Consider the following 23,856-nt stretch of genomic DNA (forward strand, 5'->3'; position numbering starts at 1 on the left):
AAGATGGGTTGGTGCAGGAGCTGGTGGTGTTCTGGGAAGCATTCTGTGGGTGCCACTGGTTCCTGTGAGCAGTGGTGGGCATGGCAGGCACCTTTGTGCCCTCCACAAGTTGCTCCTGGCATCTCTGAAGGGAGCAGATGCGAGTTTCCTGTAAATACACGTGCTGGAAACATCTGCCCAGCACATTGAATGGAAGGATTTTTCTTGATGTGCTGTCTGACCCCATGTGCTGAGGAACTCGAGTGCTCTGTTTTCCTCATGACTTCCCCCATCTTTTTCTTAAGCTGTCTTTTCAGCACATCCTTCTGAAGCTGGGGCTGTGGGGACGGGCTGGACCTCGCTTCCCGCATCTGTCCCAGCAGCTGGACCACTTCCTGCCATGAATCATCCCAAACACACTTTTTTCTTTTTATTGTTTTATTTAAGGGTGAAGGCACATTTGTTTCCTGAAGCCACAGGCTGATCTAAGTAGTCTGGCAGACAAACCTCAAATGAAGGCTGGGGTGTGAACGTGTTTGGAGGAAGGAGGTGCCTCCCATCACTGGGATCATGGGCAAGCCAGGAGCAGAGCTGTGTCCTTGTGGACTTCATTTGTGGTCAGGGAAACAGCAAACTCCATCACTTCTTGGAGAGCTGCAGCAAAACGTCTTCTCTGTTTGCACGTCAGTGTCAAACACATCATGACCTCTGGTTTTTGGCTGCAGCTAATCAAGTGCTAATTGGCAAGTGATGCTAAGGGAGAAGGGCATAATCTTTTGTCTGAGAAGTCTTGGCTATGGCTTGGATCCTCTGTGGGACTGATGTTTGTGGCTTGGTTTTCCAGAGTTCATTGATTGCATATGTTTCAATTTTAGCAGTCCAAAACAAGGCTTTTTTTCTTTTTTTTTTGTCCTGAAGAGCTCAGCCTGAATAGTTCCTGAAACTTGAGAGGTCCATTGTATTTCACAAAGAGATGAAATCCAAAATCTGCCTCCTTAATTTTGTCTTAAAAAATGACCCCAACACTAAAAGACCCCAGCCTACAAACACATTAACAGCATAGTTGTTAAACTGTTGTTTTCCTTGTTAATTTTCCTAGGGAAGCGTCAGATTCACCACTTGGGAAACCAGCTCCAGCTCAATCAGCATTGCCTGGATACTGCCTTTAATTTTTTCAAGATGGCTGTGAGCAAACATCTGACTCGGGGCAGAAAGAGGACCCACGTCATCGCTGCCTGTCTCTACCTGGTGTGCAGGACAGAGGGAACTCCTCGTATCCTTTCACTCTTAAAAAATATCAATTAATAGAAGACTCACTTTTAGCAAGTCTACTATCCCAGTCAGACCTTGTTTCAAAATGTAAAAAGGTAAGTGTTCAAGAGCTAGCTTGGTCATGGCTGGGTTTATACATGGAAGTGAATGGGAGTGTTTCCTGTGATTCAAGTAAATTCATTCCCTGTCTAAATGTGCAATACTTAGTATTTAATGCTGCAAATGTCACTCTGCCTCTCATCACTAACTCTGAATTTCTTTTTTCACAATATTTGCTTTTTCACTATATTTGCTTTTTTACAATATTGCACTTCCCCTGTGCTTTGCTAGGGTTTATTATTTGTGGAGTATTTTTTTGTTTATTTTGTTTTTCTCTTAAAGTAAATGACAGTTAACCCCAAACCTTCTGCAGTGTCAGCATCAAAGAACAGATTAGAGTTCCAGTGGCTTTTTCATCAACATATTTGGATTTCCTTCTTCTGATACTTGCAGGAAGGACAGTATCACTCCTGTTTTAGTTCTTGAAAAAAAAAAAATTCATACATTCTGAAATTTGCTCAGAAATCATACAGGAAATCAAACCTGTACACCAGGCTAGAGGTGTACACAGGACAGATTTCCAAGTGAGTTCTCCCTGCTTTACCATCCCTATTTTTGTCTTGGGGAACTTAATTAAAATCCGCATAAGCTTTAAATACTCATGACCATCCAAATTGACTTGTGTTATATATTTTTATTTCTTTTCTGTTGTGTTTTAGTTGCTGGAATTCAGAGTTTAGTATCAAACAATCACTTCTGTTGCTCTGGCTCTGAGCAACCTGGTCTAGTGAAAGGTGTCCCTGCCTGTGCAGGGGTATTGGGACTGGATGTATTTTAAGGCTCCTTCCAACCCCCAAACCATTCTCTCATTTTATCATTCTACAATTCTGTGTTTGGTTTCTTTCTACTTTAAAATAATATATTCACATTTTCAGTATTCTGATTTGATGCTTTTAATAGATTGCTGGTCTCATTCTATATTTTTGCAGTTGAACAGTTTAGCTTTCTTTTTAAGACTGAGATGATTTTTTTTTCAGTATTCTAAAAGTAGTACTTTCTGATCTTGTAGTAGTGTTGTGGTAATTGTATTTGCATGTTTTAAAAAGTATGGTTTTGCAGGAATAATGGAATTAAAAGGCAGGCTTGCCTATTACACTGGTTTTTTCCTACTGTAAAGTCTCCATGTGAACTTTGAACATTAGCACTCTATCACTGCCATAAAGATAGTGTTGATTTTAAGGTGTTACCAGTATTTTGATAATGTATCTTCCAGGTAACTGCCTGAAAGAGGGTGGGATTAGATTAACTATTAAAAAATTCTTTGCAGTGAGGAAACTGAGGGTTTGGCACAGGTTACCCAGAGCAGCTGTGGCTGCCCCGTTCCTGGGAGTGTTCAAGGCCAGGCTGGATGGGGCTTAAACAACCTGGTCTGGTGGAAGGTGTCCCTGCCCACAGCAGGGATGTTGAGAAGAAGTTATCTCTAAGATCCCTTTTATGATTCTGTCTTATATTTATGCTCATGTCATGTTCAAAGTAATTTTTTTACAGTTGTTATTTGATACTTCTGTTTGATAGCTCAGCTGTAATTTCCAAATCCATTTTTCCCCACTGATAGGGATAAAAAGCATTTGAAGAAGTGAGGGCTGTAAAAGGCAGGTAGGTGCACTGCAGTGTTCAGCCATCTGTGCAGCAAGTGCAGCTAACGTAGCAAACAAATAAAGCAAAAATAATTTACTTCTTTTTTAACCTTCTCCAAAGTATTCCAGCATGTATCTCACTTACGTGCAAGATGTACTGATCTGGTTGACACTTAATAAATCCCTAAGTGAATTTCCCAGCTTTCTTTGTTAAATGGAGATAATGTCCTGTGTGACACTTCACATAAAATACTAGGAGTAAAATATGAATAAAACTGCAAAGATGAGTTCTGTCTTTCTCTATCAATAATACTCCACCCTCATTTTGCACAGTTACTGTGCTGCCTGGGAATGGAAAGGTTGTTGTGCCTGTCCATAAAGCTCAATATTTTAGGGTTTTGTTTTTTTTTTTTTTAATCCATTAGATAAACCTCATTTTGTCGTTGATATTAAGAGTTTAACCTTTGTCACTTTGGGAGAGGGAGTTCATTCAGCTTCTGCCTGTGTTCTGCTATGGTTTTGTTTATTTGGTTTGTTTTGTTTTGTATTGCTATTTAAAATCCAGTGTAGTTTAAAAAACAAAGTCCATAATTTAAAAAATAAATTATGGACTCTCAACACTGAAATACAAATTCCTTTTTTGGTATCTTTTCCTTTCAGAAGAAACTTGAAAACCTGAGGGCTGTGGGTGCAAATTGCTGACCTTTGAAATTTGAATATGTTCAAGGCTCTGTAGATTAATTATGATGATAATCAGCTTGTTATAATTGTTCCCAGCTTAAATCTGGCTCTACAGACCTGGACCACAGGAGGCAGGGGTGCTCCCAGGGCCTCTGGAGCACAGGGGCCAAGAGCAGGTGTAGGGAGGATGGCCATGGGACAAAAGATTTAACAAGAGTTAAAATCCATATTCAGGGTAGTAAACTTGGCATTGCTTTTGTTGTTCTGGAGAAGGTGACGAGGAGGGTTTGGAAAAGGGAGCAGTACGCTGAATAATTCTGTACAAAGGGGAATTGCAGTGTTTTTAACAGTTCTACATTTAAATACCCTGCTCAGCCCCATTTCTGAGTTTAAAATGTTAATTGGCATTGTGTTCATTTTAGAACTCTTAACAAAGAAATGGGAGAGAAATTTAGAAAAGGAAATTAAAAACTGAAGATTGGTGAAGTATTTTAGAGGAAAGAGGTGACATGGAAGAAGTAGCAAAGGGCAGCAGCAGCCTCAGAGCTGAGGGACAGCTCGCTAATTTTGGGTGGCCCACATGAGTTATCCAAGTGACCTGGGAGTTGTGGAGGCAGGAGATGTTACCTGGGAACAGAACAGTGTTAGCAGTAGAAGACATCAAGTTTCTGAAAAAGTTGTGTGGTAGAAGGAGCAAAAAAGCCTGGGGAGGTACGGGGAGATGTAGTAAGGGTCTGAAGTGACAAGAAATGTTGTGTTCTTGTGGCAGAACCAAAGGAGTGGGAAGCATTTGGAGAGGGAAAAGAGAATGTAATTGTGTCTGCAAGTTCACTTTGAGGGAGTGGAATGTATTTATCTGACATGGTTATCTGCTTAGTCTTCTTTTTTTCATAATGTACATGTCGCCAGCCAGCCTCTGTGAAAATGTGAAGAATACTTTGGCCAAGTCTGCTAGTGCAGTCTGAATTATGCCTGAATAAACCTCAGCCTGAAACAGGAAAACATTATGTTCTCCTTGGTTCTTATGCGTTATTTAATTAATGCAAAAATGCAAAATATTCTGGTAACTCAATTTTTTTTGATCTGAAAAAATAGTTCCACAACTTAAGGAGAAAATAAAAATTTTTTAATCTGAAGAGCAGCTTTTATTTGTAATCCTTTGCAAAGTTTTGCATGTATTATTTGAGATGTGAGTTGATTTTGCATCAGTTTATGGTTTTTATTAGGTTATGTGACACAAACCCCCATAGCTTTTCATTTGTCTTCCTTTATTGCTTGTCAGTGTTAATGTTTTCCAGGGAAAATTAGCTAATAGTTAGCTAATGCTAACTATTAGCTGGTTCTGGGAGGTGTTTCATCCTTCTAATGAGTTGCCTATAAAAACTTCAATTTATTATTCTCTTTATAAAATGTGTCAATGTTTTTATATTATCAGTGTCAGAGGTGAAGATATAATGCAAAAAGGTCCATCTGAAGGAGCCAGTAGTTTTTGGACCCTCAGGTGTGATGGAAGCTGTTGTCCCTCTCCCAGGACTGAGTGATGCTGAGCCTTTCCAGTGCCGTCTGACTTTGGCACTGCCAGCGCTCTGGGCACCTCAGGCTCTGCCTTTTAATTTGTTTCTTGGAATAGCAGCAGCCCAGAGTTGTTTCTCTCTGATGTTTTGAGCAGCTTTTCCACCCCTGCCCATGTCAGAATGGAAACAAAGGGACTTTGGCTGGTCCTGCCGTTCCTGAGAGAGGGAATTTGGGAAGAGCCAGGCAGGGTGTCTGTGACCTATGGGCTCAGCTGTCACCTGTGCCTGCCCCAGCCTCACTCAGCAACAATCACAGCCTGGCCAGGGTTTTCCAGGTGGGATATCAGTTTGTTTTAATCAAGGAACATTTCATTCTGTTTGTGATCCTGTTGCTGTACACTGCAGTTAGAAAAACTGCACAACTGTCCACTCCTTTGTGTAATGTTTTCCAGTGCTACCACCTGGGGTCTTTTATAGCAGCATTTTACATGGAAAATATCTTTTATCCCACACACATATACACCTTTTTATACTATTTATTTATTCTTTTCCTTTGAAGCTCGCTGAAAAATGCACCTTTAGTTGTAAACCAAATCCTGTCTTGTCAGAGCCTAGTAAATAAAACCTTTTCCACATGAGAAGAGTCCCTGCAAATTTCCCTCACTAGCTATCTTGTGTAAATATAATAAAGGTAAATTCAGGGCAGGTTTTTCTCCCTCCAGTAAAGCTGATCAGTCTCGATGGTGGGGGCTCTGGGCTGGGCAGCCTCTGAGACTGAGGTTGAATTATTCAGGGGGTTTTTGGTAGGTTTTTTTTGTCAGAGAACCGAGGTGGGATCCTCCCAGGGTCAGACCAAGGCAGCCAAGTGAGGCCTCTCTCCTGAGTTGTTTGCAAAAGAACATTTCTGAGAAATGTGTAAGAAAAACAACCTCTTCACTTTGGGTGTGGGGAGCAGAAAGCTGTCAGGAGAACCTTTGGTGCCTACAAGTCTTTGAGATGTAAACTTGAGCTGGGTGGGAAAGCACAAGGAGCTTTTCCTCCCTGGCTTCCTGTGCCCTGTGAAACCTCCCTTTTGTTGGAGGGAAGATCACGAAGGCATTGCCGGATCCCAGCAGGCAAGAAGGGTTTGGGAAAAAGCTGGGCAGCTGAATGGGGCAGCACTTTGTTATTTCCTATCTGTCTGCCGTACTTGTACTTTACTGCCAAGCTATTTGAAAGTCTCCTGCTTTAATGTGTTTATTTTCATGTCACAGAAAGGGAAGTTGCGAGTATTTATCTTCATTTCCAGGTGCAGAACCGAGGCTAAGTGACACATTCAGAGTTACCCAGAAAATCTGTGATGGAATGAGGAACTGGTCTCTTTAATCCTTGCTCAGGCAGCAGCTCCTGGGCTTTTCTGCCATGTTGGTCTTTGCAAGAAGAGTTCAGCTAATTCCCTGCAAGCTTTAGCTGCTCTGTCAGCTCCATGTGGTCTGGGGGAGCTTTGTACAGCCTCGCCATGAGAACCTTTGATGGATTCCATCTTTGTTTCTCTGCTAACATTTCAAGGTCTGTCTTTGCAAGGAAAAGGGCAAGACTTCCTTTTTTATTAGAAATGAAAAATTATATCTCCAGCAATCTTTTGACCTCCACTAAAACTTCCTGGAGCCAGCAGGCCTTAGTGTTCCTGATTAAAAAGTTAACTTTTGAAATTAGGCTTTAATCAAGAAAATTTTAAAGCTGTGGTTAGGGAGGTTAATAAAACCAGTTTCTATTTCTCTCTGGTTAAGGACTTTCTTTTTAGCAACTGACCTTTTACTTTTTTTTTTTTTCTTAACTGGTCTTGCATTGAAAATGTGTTTTGTTCAAGTGTGGAGTGTGACAAGGACATATGAGAATAAAAATGGATTTTAAATTGCACGGTTAAAATACATATAATATTTACTGAGGCAAATTACTTAATTTCACTGTGTGGAAAGAGATGCCAAGATCTTTGTAGTAAGTTGAATAAAATATTTTCAATTGGAACTGACCTACAGTGATTATCCGGTCCAACTGCTTGTCCAGTTCAGGGCTGACCAAAAGTTATACCATGTTGTTAAGGGCATTTTCCAGGTGCTTCAAAGCCTGGGGACTTTGACCACCTCTCTAGGAACCCTGTTCCAGTGTTTGACCACATTCTTGGTGAAGAAATGTTTCCTAATGAAGCATTTGCTTGAACTTGAAGGCTTGCAAAACCCTTGTTCATTTAATTTCAAAATGAAGTCTTAAAATTGCTGTGTTTTTGAGCAGATGGATTTTGGCTGGAAGAGCTTCATCTATTAACAAAAAATTGCTGCCTTAAATAGGGTGTGTCTGTTGTTGCCCCATGTCATTTGCATAGATTTCCAAAGAGTTAGGTGTTTGGTAATGCTTGGCTTTTGAGATGATTGCCATTTAGTACCACACGAGAAAATACTGGAGATGTAGGAAGAGGGCAGCCAAGGACAGCAATAGAAATTTAATTTCTGCACCTTAATTTCTCCCCATCACCCTTTCCTCCAGCCAGGGCTGGATCTGCTGAATTTCAACAGCAGGGCTCATGACCTGAAGCCTGAATATCCAGTCTGCTTTTCCATGGAATGAAGGAGAATCATACCATCTTTCACTTGCAGTGCTGCCTCACACATTTTTTTCCATGTAAAGAAGGATGTATACAGCAGGTGTGGTGCTGAGAGAATCACGTGTTTTGTGTTTCCAGTTGCTGGGAAAGTAAAATTTTCCTTTCCATGTGCTCATTGACATCATATATTCCACTGTGTGGCTCTGTCCTCTACCCTGCTGCATCCCCTTACTGCCAGGGCTGCTCATGGGAGGGCAGCAATGGGGCAGAAGGAGCCTCTGATATCTCACCTGGCCTCCAGCTGTGTTGCAGAAGAGCCTGTGTTTCCTCTGGATGCCTTTGTAGCATCTGAAGTGGTGCTGGGTGCTTGAATTGCTCCACTTGTGTCTGGTGCTTTGCAGTGTTTTTAATTTTAAAGGGAATTCCTTCTTGAGGAGATAATAACCTGAAGCTTTTCAAACTGGTTGTGTGGCTCTGCACCCTGGGGGACAGGGCTGGGGACATGATTAGAGGCCCTCAGGTTCTCCTCTCATCCCTTGGAGGGGAAAGGCATAAACCTGAGTCAGATGTGGCAGGAGAACAGTGAGTGTGATTGCTGACTGGAATTATCCTGCAGGGTGCCCTGCTCTGGAATCATCGCAGCTTTCTGCTGGGAGCCTGCAATTTTAATGTGGAGATTCTGTACTTGGGTGATTTCCTTTGTTCCTTTGAGATGCTGAAAATATAAAAGGGGAAGGGAACTTTACATTGTGGTTTGTGTCAACTCAACATCTGACTGTTTAAATCCTTGTGCTAAATGCCCATCACGGATGCTGCAGGGAGGGAGGGGGAAAGCTGCTGTAAGTGCAGTAGTGATAATTGACCCACTTAAGAGAGCTGCTCTAATTTTGCATGTTACAGCATCCTGGAAATTCAGATAAGAATGTTGATCTCTACAGCTAATAGGATTTCTAAATATATCATCCAAAAGAAGCAGGAGGACTGCAATTTTGCACGCATATGTGTGTGCTCAGGCTAGTGTTTTGTTTAAGAACTGCACACTCTGAAAATTTGCTTTTCTGTTCACTTGTTACTAACTCTGGATAAAATAGAGCTTGACCTTTGGTCCTGCCAAGGGGAGACCTGATCATGCTCCATTAAATTCACTGATGAAATTCTCACCAGCTTTTGTGTAGAGGGGTGACCAACTTTTTTCCTTTCAGGATGTTGGTACACAGCAGGTGGCTCAAATTGTCAGCTTTTCCATAATGCAGCATTAAACAAACCATCTGCAGACATGGAGAGGGGGACAGGGTCACAAGATGGCCTATCAAGATTACAGGTTTTGGCTGGTGTTGATGGCTTTGTTTTCCTCATTTAAGGGAAATTTTGAACAGTAGAGGTCAAAATAATACTCTTTTGAAATCTGTCTGCAGAAATACTCTATTGCTTTGCAGAGCAGAGTGTTTCAAGCGTCTCTCTGGGCAGATTTTTCTCAAAGCACAGCACTGGAGTGGCCTCGCATGCAGTCCTGGGTGCAGTTTGGGCACCACAATATAAAAAAGACATGAAGTTGTGAGAGTGTCCAAAGGAGGGCCACGGGGATGGTGAGGGGAGGCCACACGAGGGACAGCTGAGGTCTTGGGGTTGTTCAGCCTGGAAAAGAGGAGGCTGAGGGGAGACCTCATTGCAGCCTAAAACTGCCTCGTGGGGGAGCAGGAGGGGCAGACACTGGTGTCCTTTCTCTGGTGGCACTGACAGGAGCCAAGGGCATGGCCTGAGGCTGTGGCAGGGGAGGTTTAGGTTGGATATCAGGTTCTTCACCCACAGAGTGACTGGGCACTGGAACAGCTCCCCAGGGAAGTGATCACATCACAAAGCCTGACAGAGCTCAAGAAATGCTTGGACAGTGCTCTTGGACGTATGGTGTGATTCTTGAGGTGTCTTGTGCAGGGCCAGGAGTTGGACTTGGATGATTCTTGTGGGTCCTGTTGAACTCAGGATGTTCTGTGACTGCTGAAAACCTTGGGGTTTACAGTCAGTAGAGCTGCTGCACTTACATTGTTTTAATTCTGGAGGTCCTTTGCCAATCATACCTTCCTGTGTTGGGACAAACAAGAATCTCTGTTGCCTTTTGAAATGAAGGGACAGGATTCTGGGATAGGTTCACTGCAGCCTTTGTGACTGTGTGCTTGAATTACTTGATGTGTGGGTAGGAGAAGTGTTTGGCAACCCTGTGCTCCATCACCACGTCAGGCCTTGTGTAACTCATAAATATAGCAAAAACATCTGAGCCAGATTTTTAATGTGTGCAATACTGCTCTGTTATTGCATGAATAAAAATAATAATGAATGAAATTAATTACATGATCTGTCCTCTTAGTAATTAGCTTCCAGTCTGGGATGTCGGAACTGATGAGACATTCTCATGGTAAAGGTGAAACAAGGAGAGAACCAGAAGCAGGGAGAAGGAGAGATACAAAGGCATCAGTAATTCTGGGTAGAACTAGAAGGGCAGCCCTCACTGGCAGCACTGAGGGGGTGAAGCTGAAAGGTGGTGGCAAAGGCAGGGGGAATAACACAGGAACAACGTGAGGATGAGTTTGGGTGATGGATGAGGGGAGGGAAGTGTGATGGCAGAGAGGCCTCCTTCCAGGGAAACAAACACAAAGGAGGGATGATAAGGAAGGGATCACACCTCTGATGTCTTTGACCTTCAGCGATCCTTGCATGCTTGTGAAAATAAATATTTAACAATCTTCTTAAAGCTTGTTTAAAAGAGGAAATAATTAAGTTGGCTCTCTGCTTAATACGGTTTATCTCTGCATCTGAATTTTGGGGCTTATGTCAGCAAAAGCAGAATTATAACTGGGTGGTGTTTTGACCTGATGGAAGCTAATATGTTGCTAACACCAGCTGAATAAAAACAGTGGGGTACAGCCTGTCATTGTGCAGCACATTCTTGCTTTTGTCAGAGGATGTGCTGGATATGGTGTGGAATGAGGAGGAGATTCTTCCCCTTCCTTCCCTGCATGGCCACGCTCCTCTTAAGGAAAAAAAAGAAAAAAAAGGAAAAAAAGCATTACCTGATGCTAAATCGTGATAACAAATGTGATCAATTATGGTTGATGCTTTTGATTCGGTCACTGAAAAATATTCCTGGTTGTAGCCATCACTAATATTTGATGCATTTTAATACTTTAAAAGTCAATTAGAGAATTAAACGCTTTCTTTCATTAAAATACGAGATTGTGTATTTGAATTTTAATGCAGTAAGAATGCTGCCTCAGAACACAAATTCATTTTATTAGATTAATTAAGATCAGTAATGCAAAATAGGGTGAACAAAAGCCAATGCGTTGAGACCTATCAGCCCTTCTGTGCTTGCTATCTGCAAATATTTTAGCTTGAGGTTTTCTCAAATTGTGTCCACTTTCATCCTATTCTTAAGTCTTATGCAGCTTTTTCTGTCTTGGCAGTTTTTGATGTCGTAAGAACAAAGTGAAGGTATATCAGAGAAACAATATTACCTGTCAAATTTGTTTTGTAAAAACAGGATTCATTCTCACACCTGACCCGGCCTTATATCTTCAAAGTAGTCTTGATAATGATTTCTCACATCCTAGTAAACTATAAGCCTTTTAAAAATGGGTAAAGGTCCTTCTCAAGAGCTGCCTTCTTTCCTTCAGATGTTTGTCACTAGGATTTTGTTTGCATGATGTAATTTTCTTAAACCTCACACTGGAATTGCTTGTCAATGAAACATTTTTAGCATTTTGTAGCTCATGCCAAGTGCAATGGGGAGCTGAGCCTTTTCTAACTTTCCCCTGCTCCTCTGCCTTTACAGCGAGCCCCTGTCCTTCCTCGAAGGCAAAGAAAATGTCTTTTCAGTTCAGCTGCCAGACTGGCTCAGTATTGTTGTGAGTATGAATGATGTAATACTCAATCACATGGTGCTATGTCTGCTATTTTCCCCTCTTTGAGAGAGAGAATAATCTTTCCATCTCATCCAGTTTCAAGAGTCTGGGAAAATAGCAGCCTTAAATGAGGCCCAAAAGAACCAAAATCTTGATTTCTTCCATAGCTTTTCTTTTGAAGCCAGATGTTCCCCATGTCTTCTTTATTTTGACTTGCTAATTGGAAATAAGATGTTAAAGATAACGTGTGCTCTGAAGCTTGTGTATTGTGTATTTTATTTAGATTTAATCCTTTAAACATTTGACAATAAAACATAAATTGCAAAGCTCTCATCTTTACATCAGCTGTAAGTGAATCATTTAAGTTTTCAACATCCTTCCAGTTTGGGAGAAACACAGTAGTCTCAGTGATGTTTTGGCTGCATGTGTTAGTAAAGTGCTATGAGATTTGCTAATCAGTATTTTTTAAATGGAGATATATTGCTGTTTCTTCAATGAAAGAGCAGCTTGGTTCCCAAATATAAAGTCTCAGCTTATGCCTAGGCAGGGAGTAGAAATCTGAGTGCTCTTCAGATTCCTTTTGTGTTGATATGCAAGGAGGACCAGTGGACAATATATTTTATATTGTCCTATATCATAATGGAGAGCAAATTTTGAAAGAGGGAGAGATATACATTCTGAAAAAAGAAGCCTTTTAGTGTGGACAAAAAATAGCATGTAACTTCTACTGGGCTGTAATATTTTTAATATGGAGAGAAGACTGTGCAGTGTAAATGCATATTCAGCAATATGACGTACTAACTGAAATGGAAAAGTCCTTATTACATAAAAACCAGAACTCCAAACATTGCCTCTGTCTTATTGTCAGGAGAAATTCTCACCTTATCTTTTAGGTTTTACAGTATTTTGCCTTCTGCAATTGGTCTTTTCAACTTTTTGTTGTGCCTGTAGTGGCCTTGCAGCTTCCAAGGGAAAACAAAGTTGGTTTTTCATTTCAGGGGCTGTAATGTGTGGCACAACTCTAGGGCAAACAAGGAGCTGGTGTTTCAAATTAGACTGCAGAAAATTTGAGAGGTTACCTGAACCTGCTTGCTTCTGAGAAAGCACCACTGTGCCCTTGCTTTGCAAGGATTTTGCCTCATTCTAGTTCACTTGCATTAAAAATACACTTCTTTTCTTTCCTTAATGAATCCATGGTTTCCAGTGTAATGCTTTTCTGCCTGTCCATCTCCAAAGGCTCTGAGATTATAGATGCTTTTCTTGCTTTTGGACAAAAGAGCTGGGCTGTCTAAATTGAGATTGTTTCTTTTGAAATTTGCCATTGAAATCACCAGTGGAGCATCCTTGATCTCCAGGGAAATGAGGAAAGAAATGCAAAATAATTTTCAGTCATTACTGAGGAACTCTTCTTTTAAAGAGACATTGGGAGGTTGCAGCTGCTGCCTCTCACTTGGTACCTGGGATCAGAGAACATTCAATTTGTATTTATCTGGAGATCAAAGTTTGGTTTTCCCATGTGAGTGCTTTTAACTTCTGCAAAATCTAAGCTGAATTTTCTTTTCCATTTGAAAACTTCTGGTCCTTAAAGGATCAGTCTTCTAGAGGATGCACCAGCTGGAGTGCATCTGTGCTGCTGTCTCTGAGGGACTCCCAGATCACTGCATTCTTGTCACATCTGGAGGACCCAGTTCATTGCCAATAATTATTTCCAGTGCATATTGAGATTATTAATATTTTTCAGTGGAAAAATATTTTTTGTCAATGTCCAGTTTAATATTTATCATCATTCACCTTGACTCCAAACTCTCCCTGTGGCAGAGGAAAACAACTCAAGTGTTGAGTTCTGCTGCAGTTCTCATTCCTCATACTTTGAATGGGTGGCTTCAGTGTCTCAGCTGTTTCTCACAGTCATTCAATGGTGAAACAAGAGAATGCTCCCAGTCCTTGATTTCTGCTGATAATGTTGGCAGCCCTCCCAGCAGAGCTGTAAATTGGTCACTTTTCCTCCTGTTTCAGCTGGAGAATTTGGGAGCACCATCAGGAGCAGAGGACATTGCCTGAGAGGCAGTATCCACAACGTGAGGGCAGCATCAAAAAAAAAAAAAGCTTCAAAATGTAGCTTGACAAAAGTGTTTCATTACAACTGTCCTGCCTACTGACAGGCTCTAGGGTAGGATGAAAGACAGTACAGTGTATTTTCCACTCCAGCAGGCAGAGGTGTGATACAGGGAAATGTTTGTATAGGTAATGTATCTGAAGGTGATGAAATATGTAGAAAAGCCTGTGCCCTATGCAGGATTGTGGAATAATTTAGATTAGAAGGGGCCTGTGGAATTAATTTCTCCATTCCCTGCTTACATCCTCAGTAGGTTCCTGAAGCCTGCTCTGGTTGAGTGTTGATTGTCTTTAGCAATGGACATGTCATGTTCTCTCTGGGCTTTACTACCATCCTGCCAAAGGGTTTTATTTCCAGATATGTAAACAGATTTTTTTCTTGCTACAGTTTGCTTCTGAGAAGAATTCGTCTCCTTGGTGCCCTCTCATTAGGCAGACAGTGTTAGGTGTCCCCTAAAGCCAGGCTGCCAAGCCAGGCTCTCTCAGCTTTTCCTTGTAAATCACGTTCCAGCCCCAAAACCATGTCAGTGTCACTCCGATGTTCTACTGGAGAGCCCAGATCTGACCAAGGCTCTCCAGGTGCAGCCTCACTGGTAGTCAATAGAGAAGAATTTCCACTTCCCTGGGCTGCTGGCTGCACTTTTGCTAACACAACTCAGTGCCTGTTTGGCCTTTCTCAGTGCAAGAGCCCAGTGCTGGCTGCTGCTCAGCCTTTCTGTGGGACGTGCAACTCCTTTGTGCCAGCTCCTCTTCCCCTGCTCAGTGCTGTAGCAAAGGGTTACTCTGTCCTTGCATGTGAGGCTTTTTAGGAAGTTTGAATACAGATGCAGCTCCTGTCAGCCCAGTTCCTCAGGCTGTAAGGTCCCTTGTCAGGAGCCAGGACATCCCTCTGGCTGTGCTGAGCACCCAGACCCTGCCAGGGGGCTCAGAGACCCTGGCACAGAGCCCAAGGTGCCCCTGTGGTTTTGATTATGACCCGTGGAGAGAGTTACCAACCTTAGATGAAGATCAGCAAGCCACGACAAATTAAGTAGAATGATAGTGAATTTATCACAAGGTGGAAAAGTAGATGTTGGGGTTTTTAGAATGGGGATTCAGGGGGCAAGATGGAGGGATCTGGATATGTCCAGCCTTTCTCCTTCTTCTTGGCCTCCATCTTCTGGGTGATGCTGGCAGTTTTAGATTGGTTTACAGTAGCAGCTCACTATCTAACATAGGTGATAGGTATTGGAAAGTAATTGTAAACATTGTACATGTGGTTTTTAGTATAAAGACATAACACTGCCCTGGGGCAGGCAGAGTGCCTGGACTGTCTTGCTGAGCGAACCTCAGCAGGACAGGAGAAAGAATTTTATAGATAAGATACAATAAACAACCTTGAGATCGAGTAATGAAGAGCTCTGACTCTTTCTTCAAGCGCTGGGCTGGGAAAAGAGACTTTATAACTTTTCTTGGGGTCACTCTGACCAGTGAGAGGCCCGACAGTCCCTCTGAGTGCAGGACTCTCCCAGCTCTGTGCCATCTGCATCCCTGCCTGCCTGGGGTCCCTCCCTGTCTCCCTGCTGGTGTCCCTGGACACCATTGTCCCCAGGGGATGCCTGCAGCAGCTCTCTGCTAATTGCACTTTGTACTATTAACCCCAGCCCTTCAAACCTGTCAGTGCAGCCAATTCAATGCTTGCCCAGGCCAGCAAGCCAGGCCATGGTGTCTGAGCAGTTCCATTGCAGTTCCATTGCATGGCCCCAACCAAACCAGCTCAGTGTCCCTGAGCCATGTAGCACTGATGGGTAGGTGACACTTGGCACAAGGGTGCAGCTGAGCTGTGTCTCTGCACAGAGCAGGTTTTTTGGCTGGTGCTCTCCATGGAGAATTTCTCTTTGCTCAGAGTCTGGAGCTATCTGTCTTCTGATGGGAAACACAGCAGGGCCTTACTGATAGAATTTCAGGGTTTTTTAAAGTATTGGTGACTAAAACCTGGCTTGCATAAACCCCAGATTCACATCTGTAATGGGAGTTAAAAGCTGAGAGGGGAGTCAGGGCTGGACACTGCCCATTCTCCTTTTGAAGCTGTTGCTGCTGTGCAATCTGAAACAGGGGAATTGTGAGGCCAGGAGAAAGGCAAACAAGTGGAATCTTTTGTAGGTGAATGGCCAGACTTAGAGAGGGGGTGGGTATAGCTAGTTCAGCTTCTTTCTTTAAGGTTGTGTGTTTCTTTTTTTACAAATGTATTAATTATATCTTATTCTCTTGACCTAATGCATAAACAGTTGTGGCAGTAGGACTGTAATTCCAGTTTGCCTCCTCCCAGCTGAGGGTCCTGTTGGTGGAGGTGTAGAATTTATACTGTTCTATGGAGAGGGTCAATATTCTCATCTTCTGGTTGGAGAAACTGAGGCATAGAAGGGAAGCAAAATATCTTGTTCATCAAGATGTGGATACTTTTGTGTCCTGTGTGCATCTATACCTCTTACTGCTGCCTCCCATTATGTAGGAGCCCTGTTGTACATATTGCTTTGTATTTAATTCTTCTAAGATGCTAGACTATACTTTTCCAAGTATGTTGTCTAAATACATTGGAATTTTTAGCTAAATTTTCCAACAGGAGCAAATTCTGCACTGAGCTTGTTAGCTAGATTCTAAGCTGAATTTATAAATCTCACTAGTGAGGAAAAAGTTATCTTTGTTTTTTTCTGAAAGCTTTGCAAATATGACACAATCAGCGAGCAGCTGTAAACATGAGACTCACAATAGCATTCTCAGTTGTTCAGAGCAGAGCAGTATTTTAGGAGCTTGCCATCAGCCTGCTGGATAATGTTATTTGAAATCACACTGCTGGGTTACAATAAAGCTGCTGCAAGACGCCCTGAAAGGCATCTAAGGAGATCTTTCCCAGCATATCACTGGCAGTTTTTATTTTCCCAGAGGCAGATGATATGTACATCATTACTGACTTTTTTTTGCTTTCTCTCATGAGGAATTCCAACCACTGAGATAAGTTTACAGCTTCTTAAAAACTGATAATGACAGAGCAGTCTCTGTGCTGTAAGAGAGACGTGAGATAAGTGCTTGCCATTGCTGCAGCATTCAAAAGAAGATAATACAAGGATAAAAGTTTAAAATGACACTTCAGGAAAACACCTTATTTTCCAGCTTGATTAAAGCTATTTAATGAATGTTGTTAACTTTTAAGAATATGGGAAATACCATTTGCAAGTAAATTAACTTCAGTATATTCACTAACTGATGCTGTGCAACATTGTCTCGAGATGCTTTGAGAGTTCCTGCCTAAGTGAGGGAAATATTGACAGTAATGCCAACAGAATTCCAGTATCTTTGACAAGTGAATTGTACCAGATTGCTTAGTGAGTACCCAAGTTTTCAGTAGGATATCAGTGTGGGTATTCTGTCCCCTTCCTACCCTCCGTTCTCCCCACACACCTTGCCCCAATAAAGAGTTTTCCTTTATCCTTAATGATTCCTTCTTAAAGATGTGTAACCAATAACAAAGGAGTTGACACTCACTTTACCTCTTTTTTTAACACTGAAAATTGAAAAATTGATACATTTGCTTACAAAGTGATTTTAAAGCAAATTGATGCAAAATCAAATTAAATATTAAACTGAATAAAGGATTTTAAAGTTATTAAAGTTATTAGCTATATGTGTTGGATAATAGAAGCATGAAAATTAGGACTGTCATACTTGAAAGGAGTGACTGAATCTGTGATATCTCTTGCATCTCTTTATTGTAAGAAGTTCAGGATGCCTCTCAGTTAAACCCTTTTGCATGTTTTGCACAGGGGGACAGATTTCTTTGTTGATTTGCATAGAAAGGCTGCAGCATGGGTCTTTCAAAGGCAGAGAGCTGGTCTGAAAAAGAATTGTTGCCCATAAAGTTAGTCGCCTGCTGGGGTATTATAGCTGAAATACATTTGAAAGCTTGTTTCTGTGACCTTCTGGGGAGACTTGGGAACCCCAGAGTCAAAATAGCAGACTGTTATAGTAGACAGATAATCAGGATATTTCAGAGCATTTTACCAAGGAAGGGGAAGCTGTTATCTTCATTACAAAAACATTATAAAGGATGGAATGTTTTTTGTCGGGCAGTGGCAGAAATGGAAACAGAAATCCAGAGTCCTGAGGCACAGCCAAGAGTCCCTCTGGGTTGTGCCTTTCAATTTCTTGGGAAAGATAGATTCCCAAAGGGAAGCATTTGTTTCCCATCCTTTTGTGTAGATAAAATACAAAGTGTATCAAATGCCTGTGACTGTATTTTCCCTGCTTAATAGATCACCTCAAAGATTTATTCTTGTAATTTAACTCTCTGAAAAGTTAGCTGCCTTTAAAATCTCAGATATGCAAACAACTCCCTCCACCTGCTCTATTATGCTGGTTCAAGGACCAAATTGAATCTTGTTCTAGAGAGAAGCTTTTGAGACATAAATTTGTTTTAACTTTAAAATCCACTATATTAGATCCTTGAAGAGAATGTGTCATGTTGAGAATTGTATTCATTTCAAAGTATGATGCATTGCTTTTCCCTAGCCCTGAAAGGTATTTTAAATTGGTATTTGGTATTTTGAAAGTTAGAAAAGCTGTTACATTTCTTTTTAGGTTTTTTGTAGTTCTTACTGAGCTTTGCTCAGTTGGGCTGAACAGAAAGTATCAGTGAAAGTATCTTCTTACCCTGTGAGAGCTAAAGGCAATGTCTCACTTGTGCATTGCTGGAAGTAGAAGTGAAGATGTGTTTGTGTATTGCATCTTGTCTATAGGTTGGTAACTTCACACTGAGTGCTAACTCAGTGCTTCTGTCTGTTATCATATCCCAAGATATCCTGGAGGTAATTTGAGTTTTCTCCTCTCCTGTTTCCCAATAAACCTCTCCTGAACACTCCTCCAGTGGTACTCTAAAGGATAAGATGCATTATTATATAATTTGGGGAAAAGCTTTATTAGTAACTCATTTGGGATATGCTGCTATTTATGAACCATAAGGCAGCTCTGAAATACAAACCAAATTCAGCAAACCTCAGTGCTGCTGTGACTTACGTGGTTTTCTGCTACAGTGAGCACGCAGGAATCTTTTTTTAGGTTTAGTGTAGGCATTTCTTAAGGTGAAAGCGTGGGCTGAGGAATTTTCAACCCACCAATGCAGTGCATCAGTTCAGCTTCATCTGTTTGTATTCATTTTATTGATAATCCCTAAACCAGGCTGCTTGGAGGAGTTCAGCCTCTGTAAGAGTGGGGTGTTGTCCTGACCTCCAAGCCCTGCTGGTGAGCTTGTCCTGAGAGCTGTTTCCATCTCCATGCTGAGTTCAAGTTCTGTAAGGAACACAGGTGACTGGGGAAGTTGCTGTGAGTTACTGTAATGCCTCTAATCAAAGTTTGATTACTGCAAGAATAGTAATTAATAGTTTGGCAGCATCTGAGGAAGCATTGCTCCACCCGTGCCCCAAGAGAGAGCCAGCCATGCTTGCCATGACACTGACATTTCCCAGGGGAGTGCTGTGGGTGTGAGGGAGGGTAAGAATGCACAGAGCTCTTCCACCTGCCAGGTGAGGTTTCCTGATCAGCAGGAATGCACCATGAGGGGGAAGGGTATTCCTGTAGTGCCCACTTCCAGAGCACAAGGGCTCCTTTGGTGCAGCTCAGGTAATGAAAGGTTTCTTCAGGTGTGTGCCTGTGGGCAGCTGATGGAGAAGGGTTTGTCATTGTGTTGTGTGATAGATGCAGAGATGGTTCTCTGAAGGCCTTTGGGAGTGGGAAATTTAACACATCCCATTGTTGTACTTCCCACCAAAGGCCATTAAAGAGCCAGCAGCCTTGGAAGGGCAAGGATGCAATTAATTCCCTTTGAAGCTGTATTTTCTCTTAAAACAAAGGCTCTAGTGTCAGAATTTTTTTTTCCTAAATAAGTGACAGTGTTTTATGTGTATGATACTAGATCATGCCTATGCCTGGATAAATCAAATCCACTGATCCTGGCAGAAAAGCAGCATCTGAGTTTGTGTGTGTGTGTCCCAGTGCAGGGACAACAGCTGCCATGCTCCCATCCCACCAAGGTCTGCTGAGATAATTCACCCAGGAGCACTTAATACCAGTGCATTTGCCTCAGTGTGGGTATGAAAGCTAAGATGTAACACTTGGCTTCTGGCGTGGGAAATGTAAAACATTCTGTGTCCATAGAATTTGATTTTACTCTGAATTGAGCTCTGTAATGCTGCTTTTTTAAGAAGTATAGGTGAATGCTTACTAGGGTAAAACCAGAGTGGTACTGTGACAGCTCTGACACAGGAACTGTGTTTGTACTTAAAACAGGGGAGGTTTTATCAGTTTATAACATTTTGGGTTTCTATAAAGCAGTTACTCTGCAGGAACTGCTTACTTGTTTTTCCTCCTTACTTGTTTTAAGGCTTCTCTTTCAGATAAGGTAGGTCTTTGTGTTTTGGAGCAAGCTGGGAAAAACTGTGCAAACTTTAAAGAGAAATTTGAGAAGGTGGGATGGGTGACGGAGGGATTGTCTCAGGCTCCAGTTTTGGAGAATGTGTTAAGCCCCTGTGAGCTGGCACAGCCTCAGAAGAAGATATCTTGCTTTGGTCTTGCTTTCTCAGCCCTCCCTCAGTCCATCCCCTGCCCTCTATCAGCCCAGGTGTTGATGCAGTTACATGTGAGCTGGGGAGTTAATCCAGCTGAAAACAGGCAAAAAGACAAGACTTAATTTCAGACAGTTCCTTTGGCTGCTTTGCCAGGTTGCTGCACAAATAGCAGCCATGGGGAGGGGGTGGTAATGAGCTGCAATCAAGCTAGTTACAGCAGATTTTTTTTTTTTTCATATTTTTACATATTTCCAGACTCTTGCATTTGGAGTTTTCTGAAAAAGCAGAGTGTCAGGCTGATGACTCTGCTGGTTTTCCTCTGCCACCTCTGAGCAGGCAGTGATTTTCCTCTGCTGCTTCTCTCAGGCAGCTGCTCCCTGTTTCCAAATGTGTGCACTGCTGCTGTGCTGAATTCTTGAGAGCCATCTCAGAATAGTTCTTCTGAGTCTGCACCTCTGGCTTCTTTGGAACTTTTCTTTCACTGTTGGTACAAGAGTCATAACCTTTATAGACTTTGTACACACAGAAAAGAGAGAACTGAACTCCTTTACTTTACTTAAATCTTTACTATCAATGTCCTCCTTCCCAGCTCCTTTGTAAAATTCCACTTTATTATCAAATTGTCACTGTGCAGATTTTTGGACTATGCACTTTCATACCTGCTTTGTTTTCTGCAGTGATTTTACAATTTCTTCTGGTTTATTTTTCCCCTTGCAGCTTGAGCTTTGCTCCTTTCCTGCTGCCTCTCTCCCATTCTCATCTGCCAGCCCTGCTCTTTCAAGTTCTTCCTTAAACCTTGCTTCTCCTAGCAACCTCTCTTGTTTTCCCTTGCCAGTGCTTGTTCAATTTACTGTTCAGGGGATGGGGTCTCTCTTTCTTGTTTGGAGACTTTTTGTTGTTTGAATATAGTCAACTGTTATTTATACATGGCCACATCATTCAAGTTGAAGATTAACCTCATGTTTCTCAGAAGTTTTAAATTAATATTTACATTTTCATTCTATGCCTAAATTTTCTTTGCCCTAAGCAAATATACTAACTAGATTATCTTTCAGGGGCTTAGTATGGATATTCTTTGCATATTTTATCCCTTTGATATCCTGTATAATTGCAAATTGACTGTACAAGCATTATGAGACAAGAAATATATTTTTTTTACTTTTTTTTCTGTTGTGTTGAACTGTGCTGTAAGTTTATATGTGATTATTAAAAATTTACATATGACTGTGTAAATACTTGGCAGTACCCCACAAAGCATGTTTTTTACTTGAAGTCAGCAACACTGGGAGCCCCGCTTAGCCCCACGTTCTCCAAGGGCAGCATTTTCAGAAGTGCTGAATGCTCCCTACATATTCAGCCAGCCTGGATGCTTTGGAACACGTTCCTCTAAATGGCAATGACTCTGAAGACAATTATTGAGGAAAAAAAAGCTGCAGCATTAATTTAGGAAAGAGTGAGCTGTACGTGTGTTGGGGTCTGAGGCTGATGTAGCTCCCAGGCTTGGATCCCTCCTGTCTGCAGCTGCTGGAGGGGCAGGTGTGGGGCAGAACTGGTGTCAAAGCTCTTCAGGTCTCAGGTGAGCCAGAAAAGCCCCCTTGTCACCCTGCAGTCCATGGCACAGGGCCAGGCAGGCTGAATGCAGCCCCAGATGCCTTTGGTGTGCCCGGGGCTGGCAGATGCTGAATCCCTGCTGCTGACTTTGCCGCGGCTCTGGAGGCGCTGAGGCTGCACGTGCTGCGAGGGAACTGCTGCACAAACATCCTGCTAGACATGGGGAAGGGGTTTTTGTTTTCAAATTGGGGATTTTAGAGTGCAGAATTTAGAGCAATACGCTTCTATGAAGCACAGCCATACAGCTGTGTGCAAAGAAGAAAAAAAGCCCTCAGACCAAAATGCAGTTCTTTTTTTATCGTGCATTAATCTACACATAAATAAAGATTGCTTTTTATAAAAACAGCATTTGTGCTTAGCAGTTTCATTTGTTAAGTGCTGTTTTTATTTGTGTACTCAAGTGCAGCCTGGGCTGTGTGGACTTCTTTGCAGAGGCAAAATTGGAGACTGAAGAAATTTTGGAAGCTGGCTCTGTGGGAATTCAGCCTTGAGGCAAAACTTTCATAAGAGTTGTCAGAAATGAGTTTTCTACAAAAGAATTGAGTTTGGGTATTATTTTCTAATTGTTTTAGTTCGGTGTCGTTGGAAAGAGAAATGTTTACTTTAAACAATTAGCATTGTCAGTCAGTCTCAATTAATGGCTAATTAAAATGGTGAAAGTTTGTAAAGCAGCAGAGGTATAATCATGATAAGTCAATCAGAAATCATATGGTGTATGAAATTATGGAAGGGGGAGGCTGGGAACTGGGTGTTGATCTGAAAGGCTGGAAACTGAGTTCTGGGCCAGGCAAATGCTGTCATAGATTTTCACCCTGGTATCACCCCACTTTTGTGTTCAGCCTCCCTTTTGTCTTTCCTCCATGTGTTTGTTAAAGAAAGTGCTTCTGGGAAGTTCCCATTTGTTATGTGGTTTATCCAGAACCCTGACAGCGAAATTGCAAATATTTCTTTTTGTTAAGAACTTGAGAAAATTTTGTTGTAAAATTTTTTTTTCTTTTTTGCTTTTCAGACATGTTTCTTATTAGGCTTTGCTTTTTTATTTGCAACCAGCTGAGTTGCTGCTGTTGAGTACAGAAAGTAAGATTATATTTAAATATTTTATATGTCAATGATCCATTGATCTGCTTTTAGTTTTTGTGAGAAACAGAAAGCATTTTAGCTTAAGCTGAATAAAGGTGACACTTCATTACAGTCAGCAAGACTTTCACGGATGTCAGATTTCTCCTGAGTGGTTTGCAGTCACAGTTCCTTGACACCAGTCCTCCTTCCATGATATAGCTGCTTTTGTAGTAAGCTTGTAAAAATAAGTAAAAAATAGTCCAAGGGTAACTTACAAAAATTAAATAACTGAAATAAATACTAGGCCCTTTGCCTTCTACCTGATTCTTAATACTGGCCTGTATCTCCCAGATCAAGCATGCTACTCAGTGGAAGAACTTTGGAACAGTAGCATGAAATAATCTCAAGATTTCCTGATTATTGTAAATTGTCAGACACTAAAGATTTTAATTTTTTAAAGATTTCTTTAGGAGGGGTAACAACTGTACTATAAGTGATAGTTGTTATTTTAACAGCATCTTGCACAGTTTGTTCCTGCAAATGGCAGATTTGCCTCCTGCTCAATGTTATTATTGAAAATCAAGGGGATTTTGCTGCACAAGTACTTTAGGATTGCTGGAATATGGAAAATGTAGGTCTCTCTGAAGTACAAATGCATGCTTGTTTTGGTATTTTGGGTTTTAGGTTTCCATTACTGTTCATTTCTTCATGAACTTTTGTTTCCTCTGGTGCTGAGAATGAGATCATTCTTGCTGTGAATCATGGAGTTCTCATATTATCCACATTTAAAAGGCAGAAAAGGAACATTTTGGCCACTCAGTCTGACCTTTTGCATCATGTTGGCCAAAGGATTCCCTTCAATTTAATTTTTTTATA

The 23,856-nt window shown here is 41.5% G+C and overlaps 1 protein-coding gene across 1 annotated transcript in view; it reads left to right on the plus strand.

Moving 5' to 3' along the window:
- Positions 1 to 23,856, plus strand: part of BRF1 (BRF1 general transcription factor IIIB subunit) — a 171,580-nt gene that overhangs the window by 41,193 nt on the left and 106,531 nt on the right. The window contains exon 3 of the mRNA XM_005491815.4: positions 1,079 to 1,252. Coding sequence (XP_005491872.1) covers positions 1,079 to 1,252 — 174 coding nt within the window. The remainder of the gene's footprint in view (positions 1 to 1,078; positions 1,253 to 23,856) is intronic.

The sequence above is a fragment of the Zonotrichia albicollis genome, chromosome 6 (assembly GCF_047830755.1).
Source record: "Zonotrichia albicollis isolate bZonAlb1 chromosome 6, bZonAlb1.hap1, whole genome shotgun sequence".
NCBI lineage: Eukaryota > Metazoa > Chordata > Aves > Passeriformes > Passerellidae > Zonotrichia > Zonotrichia albicollis.